The 17,330-nt window shown below is 42.2% G+C and overlaps 1 protein-coding gene across 1 annotated transcript in view; it reads right to left on the reverse strand.

Moving 5' to 3' along the window:
• Positions 1-8,623: 8,623 nt before the first annotated feature.
• Positions 8,624-17,330, reverse strand: part of PIGG (phosphatidylinositol glycan anchor biosynthesis class G (EMM blood group)) — a 96,163-nt gene continuing 87,456 nt past the window's right edge. Inside the window, exon 13 of the mRNA XM_074166145.1 lies at positions 8,624-9,046. Coding sequence (XP_074022246.1) covers positions 8,821-9,046 — 226 coding nt within the window. The 3' untranslated portion in view covers positions 8,624-8,820. The remainder of the gene's footprint in view (positions 9,047-17,330) is intronic.

The following is a 17,330-nucleotide window of genomic DNA, read 5'->3' on the forward strand; positions in this document are numbered from 1 at the left end:
TCAGCAGTATGAATAAGGTCACATACATTTTGGTTCCTTGTGTCCCCTCTCTCACCCACCAGTAAAACTCTTTCTCTGAGTAGGATGTTGAGTTGAAAGCATACTGGAAATCACCTATTGTGAGTTTATGTGTAGGTGAACTATTGGTGCCAGTCAGACAACTGGCTTGATTTTGTAATGTTGTTTTTTTCCCTGGGGCTTTCATAAAATGGCTTCATTTTGTCTCGCTCAGACATACTGCATGTGTTAAAAGGGCAGATGGGATTTACGGCACTCTCCCCTGGCCCTGCCCACCCTGCAAAAACCACCCCACAATGGGAAAATTCCTCCCAGCTGCCTCTAGTAATTCTTATCTTGTTTTGCCTCTGTAAGTCCCTCACCACAACTCTACCTTCCCTGAAGTGCTCTTCCCATCCCACCTGGGGATCATCTCAGCCCTCTACTGAAAGCCTCAGGAAGGAGCCACAGTGCCCTCACAAGACTTCCCTCTGTGCATCCAGACCTGAAGAGTGTGGAGCTACTAACCACCCCACAGGGACCTGCTTCTAGGAGGCTAAATACACAAATGAGAGGCTAAATACACAAATGAGAGGAGAGAATCTTTAACATGCTTCACACATCAGGCTGTGCTTTGTAAACCAAAGCTGTGTCCCATACTGCAGCTCACCAGAGGATTTATTACATGCAGGCATCTTGGTCCAAGTGCCTACACAAAGTGCTGTGCCATGGTCTCCTTGGTGGTATGCACATGTTTACCTCCCATGGAGTATCTCCAGTGGCTAGCTCAGTAAGTTTATGGGAAGACAGGAGGAAAGTCTAGGATTTGTGTGCAGCAACATACTGCCTAGCAAGATTAAACAGGCAATGCTGGACACTTTCCGTCAACACCCTCAGCAGAATGGAAGTGTTCACACCTCCACAAACATGCCACTGGCAGAGCTGCAGACAACAAAAGCCAAGGCATAACTGCATCTCCAGCTGTGGCAGTCCTCTCTAATGAGGCTCTGTCTCCTCTTGGCAGCTGTCTCCTGTGTCCCAGTTGTGAAGGGGGAGAACCAAGGACCTTCCTCCACCGACAAGGCACCTCTGATGTAGCTTTTGTGGAGGAACTAGGCTTTCAGTGCCACTGCCAACAGTTTGGAGCAGTGACGTGCAGTGAGAGTTCATGTGCAGCCAAGAATGCAAGAGACTGCTCACCCACTCCTAAGCTGCTTCTCTGGGCTGTTGACTCCAGCCAAGAGAGCGGCACCAGTTGTGTTAGTGTCTTCTTAAGAATTTCTTTAAAATAAAAAGCCACCCACACTACATGCAAATGCTGCTCCAAAACTTCCCTTCTGTCCCCATGCCTGGCTTTTCTCATCAGCCAAGCACCTCTGGGAGTCTACAGCCAACTGTTGGAAGTACTACAAGCAGGGACTGAGGCAGAATTGGAGCCAGTGGATCTGTTTGTCACTTTCCCTTTTAAAGGCCGTGTTTAGAGAATAAGATGTTGATTTCCATGGCCCTAGGTATGATTCAGCAGCACAATTTCTTTAATTTGATCTTGTGCCCAGCCACTCAAAGGATCTACTCAGCAACTGCTTTGCACAAATGGTGACAAACTAACCTGTGCCAAACCAGCAAGCCTAAGCAACCGCAGACTGTTCTCCAGCACCATCTCTGGGACCACAGAATAGGCTTTTTCAGATGACCACCCCATATAAACCACTTTTGCTGCTCAGCAAAAGCTTGGGACAGGTGGGACTATTTTGACCCACTGGGAAGTCCTACAGCTTCCAAAGACAGCACTCTTTGAGCAGCTTTCATTTTATTTATCAGGAAAAGTTCCGCTCAAGTCTTCCTATCTCATCAGATATGCTCACCCACCAATGCTCAGGGTAACAGCTGCAGGGCCTTTTGAGTGTTTTGGACCTCATGCCTTCCTGCTGGTGACCAGTTTATCGCCCCTGCAGTACTGGGTGCACATTTGCTGTGCAAGCCATGCTGTGTCATGTTCTGCATCACTCACTAGTGGTCTCTGCTGCAGACATCACCAAATATAACACTGCAGTGGTAAAATCAGAGGCGTTAAAAAAGGCATAGGTGATAAAAGTTTTACCATGTATAGTCTGTCTTGAAACTAAGCCTTTGTTGAAGGCTTTCTCTGGTGGCTAGCACCCTCAGTCTTAAGATGACAACAACAACATGCAAAAAGAGCGCACTTTGAGCTACAGATTGAAGTTAAGTTACACCTTAAGCTAGCACCATGCTGAAAATGTGTTCTCAACACCCTGCTAGTGGGGAGGACAACGGTGTTACACTGAGTGGGTGAGACAGCTGCTGAAGGAACAGGGCTACTCCTCATAGCAAGTAGCTTTTATCAAGATTTTTATCAAATGTTGGGAGATAACAGGTACTTTAGGATGAACCAATGTCCCTCATCAGGCAAAATGCAGGAATTAATGCTCACCAGCCTAGTTCTCAGTCTGAAGCAAGAAAAACAACTTCAGAAAGTAAGTCACCTCTGTGTATGTATGTCCTACCAAATGTACCCAGTATGGGCCCGCAAAGATCACAGAAAAGCCACAACTGTTTCAGGCCTGATAGGCAAACTGAACGTTTTGGGAAATCACCTGAATCATAGCAGAAGTAACAGCAAAATAGGACCTGTTGTCACTGAATCTGGGAAGCCTCAGTCTACATAGGCACTGAAGCTGGCATGGTTAAGGGGAGATGGCATTAAACGTCTCCCTCCAGTGATGCTTGCTTCTTGTATCTAAAGTATAAATACACAACTACTTAAAATATAACCAAAATTAACAACAGTTTTCAGCTGCAATGTTTATCTCAAAAAAAAAAACAAAAAAAAACCAGACACGTTTTATTTCCTGCTGGTAAAACTTTTTTATTTTCATTATAAAACACATGGCAAAGCTCTTTGATTTCAGGAAATAGTCTGTGAAGTGGCCAGTAAAAAATTGCAGTCAACTTTAAACATAACAAAACTACAGAGTCCTTGAAAAATGTTTGCTGGAAAAGACCTCTAGAGCTCACCCAATACAACCTCCAGCCCAGAGCAGAGCCATCTAAATGAGGCTGCTCCAAGGGGGAAGATCTCCAAGGGTGGAGATCTGGGCTCCACCCCAGACAGTTAACACCCAGAGGACAAAAGGCTTCTCTGACCTCCTGACAATGTCCTGGTACTGCAACTTCTGCCTGTTGCCTTTGGGTCTGTCTCTGTAAGAAGAGTCTACCCCCATCGTCTCCATGACCTCCCTCCTGGGAGCTGACTGCAGCCAAAAGGGCTCCCTGATGCTTTCTCATCCCCAGGCTGAAGCAAGGCACTAATCACTGTGAACTTAGGTGATTAAAGACTGTTCACGGTTAACACAAAGGTCTGGAGACAGTTAGATGAACAAGGACAGGCTGAGGATCTCTACTAACCTAATTGCTTAATCAGTAATTTATAGTAATTTATTTAGATGATAATCAAATTGCTCACTAAGCATTTAGACAATTGTCTCTGGTGTGAAGCCTACCAGGATTAGCCAACCAAAGAAACTCCTCTCCTGGAAGACCTTGCAGACTGAAGAAGCTTACTGCCAAAGGAGAACAGGAGTCATTATGGGATGCACAGGGAAGAGCACTTTGGGATTCTGAAAAACCTACGGGACTTTTTTAAGGGAATTAACGGAACATTAATGTACATTATGTAATGCCTAGGGAAAGGATCACAAAAGTGGAAAAAAGGCATCCAGATGGCTTGGGAGGAACAAACATGGGAAAGTAGAGGAAAAAGTGGATTAAAAGGGCCAGTTGAGTATAATCAGGTTGTTAGTCAGTGCATTTCTCTAGTGGAGCTCTTCACCACCACTGTGTGCCCCATCCTCTCATTAAATCCTACTCCTTTGTGAGTGCAGTCCTTGCTCTTAGTAGGTATATGTGAACACCAGTGAACTTCAATCTCCACCCAACCTGCATTTGTGCTTGGGATTGCCATGACCCAGGTGCAGGACCTTGCACTTCGCCTGGTTGAATTTTATGAGGCTCACACAGGCCCACCTATCAAGCTTGTCCAGGTCCCTCTGGATGGCATCCCTTCTCTCCAGTGTCGACTGTGCCACACAGCTCGGTGTCATTGGCAAACTTGCTGAGGGTGCACTCTATCCCGCTGCCCATGTTGCCAACAAAGATGTTAAACAGCACCAGCCCCAGTACTGACCTCTGAGAGCAGCCCCGAGGAGAAGGACTTGGGGGTGCTGGTGTATGAGAAGCTCAACATGAGCCAGTAATGTGCACTGGCAGCCCAGAAAGCCAACCGAATCCTGGGCTGCATCAAAAGAAGCGTGGCCAGCTGGTCGAGGGACAGGATTCTGACCCTCTACTCTGCTCTGGTGAGACCCCACCTGGAGTACTGTGTCCAGCTTTGGAGACCTCAGCATAAGAAGGACACAAACCTGTTGGAACAGGGTGTGCCAAGGGCCACAAAGATGATCAGAGGGCTGGAGCACCTCTCCTATGAAATGGGCTGAGAGAGCTGGGGGTTGTTCAGCCTGGAGAAGAGAAGGCTCCAGGGAAACCTTACAGCAGCCTTCCAGTACCTGAAAAAGGGCCTACTGGACAGATGGGGAGGGACTCTTTATAAGGGAGTGTAGTAATAGGATGAGGGGTAATGATTTTAAACTGAAAGAGGGGAGATTTAGATTAGATATTAGAAAGAAATTCTTTACTGTGAGGGTGGTGAGAGACTGGAACAGGTTGCCCAGGGAAGTTGTGGATGCCCCATCCCTGAAAGTGTTCAAGGCCAGGCTGGATGGGGCTTTGAGCAACCTATTCTAGTGGGAGGTTTTCCTGCCTGTGGCAGGGAGGTTGGAACTCGATGATTAAGGTCCCTTCCAACTCTAACCATTCTATGATTCCATGATTCAAGCTGGACTCACCAGTAAGACAAGAGGTCTGGATAACAGCAACCGAAGCATGACTGTGAACCTCTAGGGTTCCTCTGTCTGGGTGCCACCAGCAGTGGAGGCCACTGGGATTTGGGTCAGGTGTTGGATAACTATCTATGCAAACACACCACTACCAGACTCCTCCCAGCCAGGGACAGGACTTGGTGTTTAATCAGTCTGTATTCCAGGCTCCCAGCAGACCATTTCTCCAGCCTGCCAAGGACCCTCCAAAGGGTAGCGGTCCCCTCCAGCATATACTCTGGTCCTTCAGTTTGGTACCATCTCCAGACTTGCCCTGGTCGTGCCATCCCCTTATCCAGCTGAAGAAAGATCTTAAATTGCCCTGCCCTAGCACTGACCTTACAGACACCACTGCTCACCAGCCAATCATGGGACCTCAGACCACCGAAGTCAACCCTCAAAGAACTGTGATCCAGACCACCTTCAAGCCCACCGACCCATAGCCACTTGGGCACCAAGTATACTATACTGAAGGCCTTGCTAAAGTCAAGTTGTCCAACATCCAGTGCTCTTCCCTTCTCCACAGAGTCATGTGTCATCTCTTCAGAAAAGGCAATTAGCCACCAATTGACCAGGCACAATTGTCCTGGTAAATCCCTCTTGGTCATTTCCCTTCTGCCCAGTTCTTGGGAAACCGTCTCCCTCTCCATCCTTTGCGTGGGCACTGAGGAGCAGCTGGTGGCCAGTCATTCCCCAGACGCCCCTTACTTTCTGGAAGATGGTGCCATGCTAGCCTCAGGAATATTCCCCAATCACAGCCGTTCACAGTCAGAGTGGACAGCATGCAATGAGATCAGCCAGCTCCCTCTCCTGCCCCACTGATCAGTGGGACCGCAGTTTCCTCCCCTTCCCTGTGCTGCTGAAGGACTCAAGGAAGCCTTGGTTTTTCAGAGGAAGCCCTTCATGGCAACTTGCATCTGTGTCAGCTCCTCCTGTGACAGAGCAGTTGCGGAGATAGATCTTGTTTAATTTACAAATGTTTCACATGAGGAATTCCAAAAATTGCCCTGACAGCACCACACAGGAGCAGTGGCTTAGCACACACTCACCACCTGCTGCAAAGGCTGGGGCGTGTGGTGTGGATGTTCTGCTGGCTTACATAGAGCCAAGAAAAACATTGGGGTTTTTCTACAGAGCAGAACTACAGATACATATTATCTGAAATATGAATAGATTTTTATTTTTTTTTCTTAAACTTGAATTAATTTACAAGACTCTCTTCTTAGCTCAAGCTTCATCACACTCTGGGTCTCTAGGACCATACTGGATATATGTTACAAGCTTTGAGTGGCAGCGAGCTGCACTGACTGATGGTGATGTAGTGAAATCTAGCAAAGGGAACTATAGACCTCTGTAATGGGCTGAACCTGGCTCTGACAGCAGCGAAGATGTTGAGTGGAAAAATTTACTGTGTGTCAAAACTTTATCCAAACAGAGAAATACACAACATCCCTGCTCAGAACATATTTAAGGAGGAACCTGTGCACAGGGTACTCCTGAGGAAGCTGCAGCCCAGACCAATACAACGCCAGAGCAGGGAACATAGAAGACCTGGACAGAAGAACAGGGTATGCTCATAACAGCAGAAACCATCCCATGTGCCATTTCTGCTTCCCACATTGCTTGTCTCCTTGTCTGAGGGTTTGGGACATGTTGAATGTGACAAGAGGAGTTGTGATGAGGAGGGAAGAGGAGCAGGTAAGGTAAGAATTTGTATTCAGGTGTTTGCTTTCTCTGTACAGGCAGACAAATTTCCAAAACTTTGTGCTGATTTAAAATAAAATGATTTTTACATAATTCCCCAGTTCAAGTCTGTTTGCCTGCAGCAAAAACCAGCTCATTTCTTCATTGCCTCAGCTTAGCGTTGCCATAGACCAAAAGTTGATGAAGTTAAAATAGTATTTCATTTGCCTAGACCCAAAGAGAAAGGGTGGAAAAGAATAAAAATGGCAATTCTGAAGTTTTTTGTGTTTTCTCGAGGTATCACCCAAACTCATGTGTTAACTTGAGACAGAGATGCAGTCCTTCTTCCTTCCATTTCTGGCCTTGAAGACCTAAATAACAGTTTTACCAATCCACTTATTTTGTCCTGGATTCAATCTGGACATCTTTCAACTTCAGAGGAAAAAGGGACAGTATGATTATTTAACTATGTAATCTGAAGAAATGTGATCTTAATACACTCACAATAGTTTAGATTCTGCTATTTGATAAAATGTCCCATAGAGACACTAAAAGCAAAAAACACCAGAAGGAAGGAATAAAAAACCTTGTGGCTGTCGCCCCACGCTGTTTCAGGATTCTGTACCCCAGAAGCAACTTTGCCTCCACTCCTTCCATCTCTTCATTAGCACTCTTTATTTCCGAGTCAAATCTCTTACAAAGGTATTATGTATGAACGTTAGGGAGGATTGCTTAGGAATTAACCAAGTAAGCAGAGATGATGTCGATAATCCCCATATGGTTGCTAGGCAACAGGTAACCAGAAAAATACTGAGAATGATGAAAATGGTAAATGTGTACAACATTCACAAATACAAACTGTATTAAATAATCCATAATTTGCAGTGAAAAACAATTTATTAAAAGTACTTAATTTTCAAACTTCCAATAGGTCATATTAAGATCCAGTAGTCTCTTCTCTGGGTGAACAGCAATACGTGGCAAGGCCTACTTTTTGAGATTTGCTCTATCTGAAATAAAGATGAAAAGTCTATCAGTGATCCCAACAAACGTGCTGTCAGCTACAGTGGGCTTAAAAGCTTTTCATTTTCAGATTTATAGCAAAAGTTAAAGTTCCCTATATGCTTTTCTTCTGCTACACCTCTAATACATTTAAATTAAAACCTATTGGCTGCTAGCATGGACAAAAATATGAGGCAAAAAAACCCACATAAAGAATACTAATACTCAGGATAGTCATCAATGTATATCTTCTAGACAGAAGCAAGGAAAACAGCATTGTTAGGAATTAATTATAGCACGTTCAAATGAGTTGGCTAGACAGGTCACTAGGGGGAGGTGATGCAAACACAGCTTTTACTCTGCTGGTAGATTAGCCCATTAAACTATTTTCCCACTCATGGTTCATAAGTCTCTACCCTACTGTGGAAAACATGACCAAATGTTCAGCACAGCTGCCCACCAACCTGATTTAACATTTCTATTTTAATAAAAAGAAACACAACGTTTTAGCAGTGAATGGACTCCACAGAAGATTCATTACTTCGTTAGCCCATTAGCGTTTCTTACCCAGTGCCTGAAGGGCAGATGGAAATCCATTACAGATAATGATTGCACTCATCTTACAAAGAAAACACTGCCTTTAAATAGAAATGCTGCCTATGCAAAACAAACAAAAAGATCTCTTACCTGGGATATTTGTACAATAATTCAATAATAATTTCAACACACACGTTAGAAACAAAACAAACAGAAAACACCCCCAAGGCTAATGAATACAAGATCTTGTGAACAGCACCACGAGAACCTGCATATTTTTAGGATTCTGTAGTCTAGAAGGGTAAAAAAATTGTATGTGCAAAAGATTTTTTCAGTGCCCATGATGCACTAGACTATATATTAAGATGTACATTTTTCAATTAAAATAATGTAATATTGCCATTCTGTTATTTGGAGAGTGCTATAATGACAGCTATAGAACAAAAGTTATTCATGAAAAAAGTTTATTTCAAAATTTTTAAAGTAAACTCAGTTTTTAAACAGGACAGGCCCTTCAAATCCCGATCTTAACTAAGATAACCAAGGTTACTCTTCAAATTCTGCACAATTTAAAGCCATTATTTTCCTTCTTCCATTCCAGTGACACAATGGACATTGCAATGCAGAACTGCATACTCCACACTTATTTTCAATCTTGCACTCTGTGAGAGTGGTTCTGATCCATGGCTGTGAAGAATAAGCAGATAGTGGCTGTGATGAACACCTGCACTCCCTCATAAAGTAGTTTTGGCGAGAAGACGCTCCATATGAACAGGTGGTAACGCAGACCTGTTACCAAAACAATGTAGACGGCAACCGGAATTGAACGCATTAGAGCGTAGCAGAAACAGCCGTGACCCACTGCTGCTGAATTCCTGGTTAAAAAAAAAAAACAGAAGAGTTAATTCTCAGCCAAACTTAGTAAAGACATCCGTCTTCCTCCACTCTTTTATTTCATATCACAAAGAATACTCACAGATCTTCATTATGTGTTAGAAAAGTGATTACTGATGCGACTATATAACCAATAAAGCTTGTCCTTATCACCTCTCTATGTCCTACAATATATAAGTATGTTAAGTGTAAGCAAGCAACTGTCACTGCAGTAAAGGCACCCAGTAGTTCACCTCACACACAGAAGTTTCTGTGCTTTAATACACTTTGTTCTAATTGTTAAAGTCTCCATCAAGCAGTTTCAAGATAGCTTCGTCTCTTGTTGGCCTTCCAGTGCCTTTCCACAGAATCTAGATGGTAAAAGGCAGAGAAGAAAGACTTCAGTATTCTTCACAAAGCTGCCTAATCTGTACAATGGATAATCAGATGGAGTCTGCTTCCCTTGTAAAGGGCATAAAACTTGCCAGAGTACACTTCTGCCCATAGTCAGTAATGCTGTATAAAGCAACATAAATACTGCGATATTAGAAAACTTTGCAAAGCTAGCTAACATAACATTCTCCAGAGAATACCATATTCCTAGCCTTACATCAGCAATACATTGCATTCCTGTCATGGCAGCTTAGCTCAGCTGGGCCCACTCTATTGCAAGAAATGTCTGCTCCATATGTAAGCCACGCTGAGGTATTCTGGTGGTGACAGGAGTTGGATGAAAATGGAAGTGAAAGGGTTTCCTGCCCTTTGATTGTCCTCCCTCCCCTGAAGTGCCAACTCAAACCAATGATACCGGGTCCACTTTCCCCAAACCACATCTGCAAAGACTAACACACACCAAATTCAGATGCTTACCTGTTCATACGAAAGGAAGGAATAAAACTATTTCACTGGAATAATATGCAGTGAAATTCCCTCTCCACATCAGAATATTTTATATCATCAGGTCCCAAAAGAACACATTGGCAAAGAGTGGAAATAATTTACACTGAAATCCTGATTTGAGACTCTGTTCTGCTCCTCCTGGTTTTTAATTCTGATCGTGTTCCCAGTAATAAAAATTTAAGATGACTAGCACTTCTACGAGATGTAAATCAGTCACTTATGACTAAGTAAGCTAGAGAATACAGTATATTACATAAACCATTAAACTTATTGTTCTTTAAATCAAAATAATTAGGATACAGTCCTGTTTTCCAGTGAAGTCAAGAGCAAAATTCCCAAGGCTTTGAGTGGAAGGAAGAACAGGTACGAAAGCAGAATTGATAAATCCACTAAGAACAGCAGGTGTGAATGAATGCAAAACATACATTCAGCTCACAGAAAACAATTTCCCTCGCTGCTTAGCCAAGGAAACTGCCACTTGGGAATGAACTAGGCTGCTCCCTGTTTCTGCATGACTATTTTAGTCTTCAGTGAGCCTGTGCAAATAACCAGCTCTATGTTTAATAACTGATTTTGTTGACAAGGATTAAACAAACTGCAGTTCACTCAGTCTTAGCTGTTTTCATCTGATATGAGTTAAATCAGTATTTGTAGTAGTTAGATGATACAACTGAATAAATAGTGGAAATAGTTTTTTAGTCAGATAGGCAAACAGGCAATTTTTAAACCATTTTCTACAGTAAAAAAATGCATTTGATAGACCACCTAGATGAAGGCTATCAGTGGTTGTGACTATCACACTTACTAAGCTCAATGATGAGATTTTCCAGGAAATCCTAAAAGACAAAAGTGAAGAGTCTCCACGAACTTGTACATCCAGATCTTTCAAGAGCCCTGCATTTTAAATTTAAATTTCAGTTCACATCTTTTTCCCTAGTTCGCGCTCACCTAACAAAATATTTAGTACCTTATTGTGAGAAAGCTCCTGAAATTTAAAAAGTGGCTATTTTTTTTAATAATGAAGAAACTGGCTGGAAGATTATGTTGAATCAAATCTCTGTGTGTTCACTTTTTTGGCTCAAAAATTAGGTAGACATAATATTTTAGATGCTCACATTTTATACTGGAATGACAGCACAGAGTAGTCTTTACCAGTAACATTTAAATTCTTAATTTTCACATTATGATTACTAGCAAAGAATCCCTGAATCAATGGTATAATTCTTCTGTATTATGATATAGTAAAAATAATTAATTGTTTTCTGCTTATATAACACCTTTACTTCCAAAAGGTCTCAGCACTTCTCTACAAAACATAGACACCTACCTGCAGAAGGAAATCTTTGACAGTTTCACATTATAATGCAGTAGTGCAATTTGGAGAAGGCAACAGAAGTACAATGCATCCACAAAGTTAAAACTGTTAGTAGGGTTCAACAGCAGGATAATTTGGTTTGTTCTGGAGCTGGTATAAGAGATCACACGCATGTTGTTGCGGAAACAACACTGGAATGACTGAGCACAAGCAGTTAGACCTACTCAGCTATTCTGATGTTACGGCAATGACTTAGTCCTTCAAGCACAGCACCATTCTTTCTTCTTGCTTCTGCCAGGCACCCAGTTTGCTGAACAGCTAAGACCAGTGACTTTGTATGCTCCTTCTGCTCATTCTACACACACAGAGTGACCACAGGGTACAGGGCTTCACCAGGTCACAGGGAACACAATGGGCAGGGATCAGGCTGCTGCTGATAACATGACCAAGACAATCCAGGTAGTTCAGCTGGTTCCCAAGTTATTTGAAAAGAAGTTACCAGAAGAGCACAGAAAGCTGGCTGTGGCGTGCCACTCATGTATCCTACTGTTTATGAGCTGGATCAGGCAGCAATGAATAACCTTGAAATCTCTCAGTGCTGTTTCAATGAAAACAACAGAAGATTACAGGAAACATCTAAAGTATCAACCTGTAACTACTCCATACTGAACTCTCTCTGCAGTAGTTAATGACTTTTCTTATTTAAAGGAGAAGAGCATAGAGTGACAAAAACCGTACACACTACTTCCTGGCAGAACCACCCAATAGTAAGGACTCTACAGGACTTAAAAAAATAAGTACCCAGCCTCTAGTACTGAGCTCATATAGCAAGTTAGCTTCTGGGGAGTTTAATGAGAAGTTCAAATGTGTTAAAGATGACAAAGCATATCTGAACTTCATGCGAGATTGATGCTAAAGATTGCCAGATCCAGAAAAAAAATGTTTTTAGAGACTTTTGAAGCGAAGAACAGTACAGATTCACATCACTGAACACACCATGTTTAGACTGCAAACATTAAGTATAGTCTACAGCACATACCGGCTTTCAACAGAAATGCTCTCTTAATTGAATATTTAATATGTAGAAAAATATGGCCAAGAAATTGTGCTATTAATAGGTTTTCTGCTTCTTTGGGTCTTCTAAATCCTAGCTGCCAATGTTTTGTCAACAAATCTTTCACCTCTCAATCCATATCTAAGGTGCTATTAAAGTGGATAATACAAGGTTTGTAAAATGAAAAGAATTATTATGCCAAAAACATGAAAGAAAAACAACCATTTTCTTGTGAAAGGATGTCTCCCAGTTACATGGAATACTTGGCAGATGGTTGCACAAGTTTTGTAGTTTAAAAATCAAGCAGAAAACCTCCACAGACAGCCCCAAAAATGCTTCCACAAAGAATTTTAAAATACACAAGTTTATATTGTCCCAATCCTTGTTCTAACCCACCAAATTAAATAAACATTTTAGAAATATGCAAGCATATGAGTGAGGAATACCCCAGGACTCTAATTTTTCTGGGACTGGGGGACAGGGGTCATGTCTGGAGCGTTTCAGTATCCAGCATTTCTGCCCTTCCAGCTCCTCTTTTCTAGATGAATATCACTGTCTAGATTACCTTTTATTTGGGATACTGAATTTGCATATTTGAAGACAATTTTCACTGTATTAATGGCGCTTTTCTTTCTAGGCTTTCTGCAGTTTCAGTTTGCAAGATCTCCCTGTTTAGTGCTTTCTGAAAAATAGTTGGCACTTTGTTAATCTGTCCTGTATATATACTAATAAAGGGTTGCAGTCAGAAACAAACCTGTCACACTCCAAGTGTCTGTCTGCGACATCTTAGAGTATCTGTAATCTGTAAGAAATTCCACTGATCTAAGCAAATATCAATTAGTTTAGCAGCAAGAACAAATTTGCTACGTCTCTCCCACATGCCCTACTCTCACCTAGTATAATTCTTACAGTGCTATTTCAGATTATTGCACACAATCCTGCATCGTCGTGGAAAACCACTTTGTATTTTTAACAGATCCCAAGGAACCAAGAGTCCTTTGGAAATCTGCATGATCAACTCCAGTGTAGACTATCAATCAGAACAACATTAATTCTATACAGTCACAATTTTTGACACCAAACCCTATCAATGGACAGATGTCAAAAAGGGTGGTTGCCAGCAAGCTAAAAGGGTTGTCAAGTGTATTCTACAACCATGGAAATTAAGGAACTTGGGGATGACCATTGATTTTCCTGTGCATCCTCTTTCCCAGTAAGAAAGGTGGAGAAGCTATAACTACCTGAGTAAGGTCAAGTTTCCATGGCAGTAAGTTACAGTGGACTGTAGTATGCGTGAACTGTAGTATAGTGTTCAGCAGGTTCTCATAAAGACTTAGCTATAAAAGGCCATTAAGACATGAAACTTAGATTCTCTTTATTTCAGTATCAAGAGCAAGAAAAGTAGGATCATATCACCAGTTTTGCCAGTTTTCACTGCTGGCATAATCAGTTGTGCTGGGAGCTTCCTGTCAGAAAGAGCAGTCTCAGTCACCCAGCAGAGGAGCATCCACTACTAGCTAACCTGCTCAGAACAGAGCTCTAAAACACAGGGCATATATCGATTAAGTTTCAGGTTCCTTTTCTTCAGACAGGCTTGGCCCTTGAAAACAGCTCCAGAGGAACTACCTAAATTGATACCTAATAGAGATTTATATTAGATTGCAAATAGGAATCCAATTATGCTGGCATTGAGCTAGAAAGTCTGAACAGCCACTTGGAATGGCTACTATCATCATTTAACTGCTAGGGCAAGAAATCAACCACGCCTTTAGTAAAGGCTTCTAAAAATCTTGGCAACCTAACTGGAAAGATGCCCACTAGATCCAATTCATTCCCTGCATGTGCTTATTTCCTCAAATGCTGATCCTGTGGCAATCAACTTACAAGGGATTGGAAACTCTCTATTCTTCAGCTTCACTTGGTCAATCCTCACCTTTCCGTATAGAAAAGAGAAAACACTTCACAAGCTCAAACATTCATGTCTATTTCAGGATTGCAGACAAAGAAATAGCTAAACTGCACTCTAGGCAACATAGCCATGTAATCTCCAGATTTCTTCACCACAAAGAGGCTACTCCTTTTCAACAGGTACCTTTGACTTAGGAAACCAGCTTTGCCTCTGTAAACTATGATGGCTATTGATGAATTCCAGCCATTCCTCAAAGACTGGATTTGCATGAAATCCCAAGTGCTCTGCTTGAAATGTTTTTCCTCACTACTTCTGTGGCAGGCCATACTGGTATATGCATAGTGACTGTTCCTGCCTGTTATCACTCCCTCAAGCTTTCCCATAAGGCTCTGTTCAGGTTAATCCTTAGCATGTGCTACTCCGTTCAGCTCCAGGAAAACCAAAAAAGTTAAATCAGTCTGTTCCTGTTGACACTGGCCCTGACTTTAAAGCAACCAGATATAACCAAATCAGTAAAACTCCTAACAAGCAAAATACAAATCATAATTATTTCAAGGCCCGGTGTTATTCAATTTTCTGCAAGTATTCTTCCAAAATCCACTTAGCACTTCTGAAGACTTCTGGTAGAAAAAAGCCTGAAGCATTTTACATCAGCATCATACATCAGGGAATAACAAGGAAAATTACAGCTTGATTTTCTGTTAAGGTGCTTCTACAGGCTTTCCTGCCCATCTTTGTAAACAAACAGCTCTTCGTCATCTTAGCTAAAGGTGTAAAGAAAAATTGCTTCCAACAATTGTTCTGGATGAGCAGGCCACAAAGACACCTAAAATAGACTGTCAGCATGTTATTTAATTAAATTCAAACTTACCAGTTTAGAATATACCAGTCTAACAGGACACATGAACAGCGTCACAAAGCATTTCTACAGACATGAGGCAGTTATTTAAGTAATGGGTAGCAAATTATTTAAGTATGGGTAGGAAACTGGCCAACAAGGCCACACTCAGTGCTGAAAGCTTTTACTCAGGCTGGGAGCCTGTCACAAGTAGGGTCCCCCAGGGCCCCAGGCTGTTCAACATCTTCACAAATGATCTGGATGATAGGACTGAAAGCACCCTCACCAAGTTTGCTGATGACACTAAACTGGGTGATGAGGTGGACACATCAGAAGGGAGAGCCTTCTGGAGAGGAGAAACCTGGACAGGCTGGAAGAATCGACTAGCAAGAACTGTATGAAGTTTAACAAAGACACGTGCAAAATCCTGCACCTGGGACAGAATAACAAAAGGGCCCAGTACAGGCTAGGATCTGTGTAGCTCAGGAACAGCCTTGCTGAGAGGGACCTGGGTGGGGTGGTGGGCAATAAGCTGAACATGAGTCCTGGGCTGCATCTGCAGGGGCATTACTACCAGAGCTAGAGATGTGATTACCCCACTCCACTCAGTGCTTGTCACACCACACCTGGAGTACTGTGCTTAGTTTTGGTCCCAGCAACTCAAAAAAGACATGGACAGACTGGAAGGGGTCCAAAGGAGGGCCGGAAATGATTAAAAGGCTGGAAAGCCCACCCTACAAGGTAAGGCTGTAGGAATTAGGGCTCTTCTCCCTGGAAAAGAGAAGGCTCAGACAGACCTCATCACAGTATTCCAGTACTTAAAGGGTGGCTACAAAGAGGACAGAGGTGCTCTCTTCACCAGGTACCACATGGAGAAGACAAGAGGCAACGGGTACAAGTTGTACCGGAGGAGGTGTCATCTCAGTATAAGAAAGACATTTTTTACAGTGAGAACAATCAATCACTGGAACAATCTCCTCAGGGATGTAGTACATTCCCCATTACTGGAGGTTTTCAAGATGCAACTTGACAGGATGCTGGATGATCTCATCGAGGCTCCCTTTCCCATGAAAGGCTAGACCAGATGATCTTTCAAGGTCCCTTCCAACCTGAGCTGTTCTACAGTTCTGTGAAGCAATGCTTGCTCTTCTGCACCAAGGGCAGTCAGTTCTTTCTTGTATTTTTCCATTACAGTAACTATTTTTAAACTTGTGACTTAACAGCTCTCTCCTCAAATTACTCCTGCCACCCCAATAACATACACTTTTGAGAAGAACTTGTGCACTTCAAGAAAAAGGTGTGAGAAAAGAAGATACAAAAATCCTAGATAACTGCATAAGAACAGTATTCCACATACAGTCCTATCCACACACACCAGCACCATGAAGTCGGTTATGTTGTCTACAGAACAGAGAACAGAAAACTAATTGTGAAAAGGAAAAAAACCTCAGAGTAAGAACAGTAAGACAAGGCTATTAACAGAAAAAAGTACAGGTTACATCTAGAAACATTTCTATAATAAAGAAGCAAAAGGAAGCAAAAGTCTACCAATATGGTCCTCTCTTGCCAGAAGTGCCCCACTGAATGGCTCTGCTCCTGCTTAAGCAGAGAACCCAGCACCATCATGCAGCCTAACTATAGAGAAGAAATAAAGTTGGTACTACCCTTCAATCTGAAGATTTCTGTTTCAGAATTAGGAGGAAGGAATATCCAAAGTACTGAAGAGAAAAGAGAGAAAATTCCTTCAGTGCACTGTGTATACTTCATGCAGTGTATCAGAATATTGCCCCTAACTTTCTTCACAGCTTTTTCTGGTGCAATGTGCCACGGATTAATCCTCAGAGACTCATTATTCCTTGTGATGCCATGAGATGACTTCTGGGATTATGCAAAGATACTCTTACTAAGCCCAATTATCATACATACTTTTACTTTGGCAAGTTTAGAGGAGCGTTTGACTTATAAATAATTTGCATGAAGTTGAATAATTAAAAACAATAGTCAACTTTAGCATAAAGATTGTAGACCCCCACCATGCTTTCTCTTGCAAGCAAAATAGATTGCAGCAGGATCTGTGAATTCATCCCCTAGGATCTCTGCAGAGGATGAGACAACGCTAATATCATGAAGCACAAAAGGAACAGTAAACAAAAAATGGTTTCACTTTGGCAAGAATAAAGTGCAAGACCAATTTTGATTTCTGAGGAAGATATCCTGGTATCTGCATACCCTCCTCCTCACTTGACTCTAGCTGCGGAGAATGCAGAAAA

The sequence above is a fragment of the Numenius arquata genome, chromosome Z (genome assembly GCF_964106895.1).
Source record: "Numenius arquata chromosome Z, bNumArq3.hap1.1, whole genome shotgun sequence".
In the NCBI taxonomy this organism is placed as follows: domain Eukaryota; kingdom Metazoa; phylum Chordata; class Aves; order Charadriiformes; family Scolopacidae; genus Numenius; species Numenius arquata.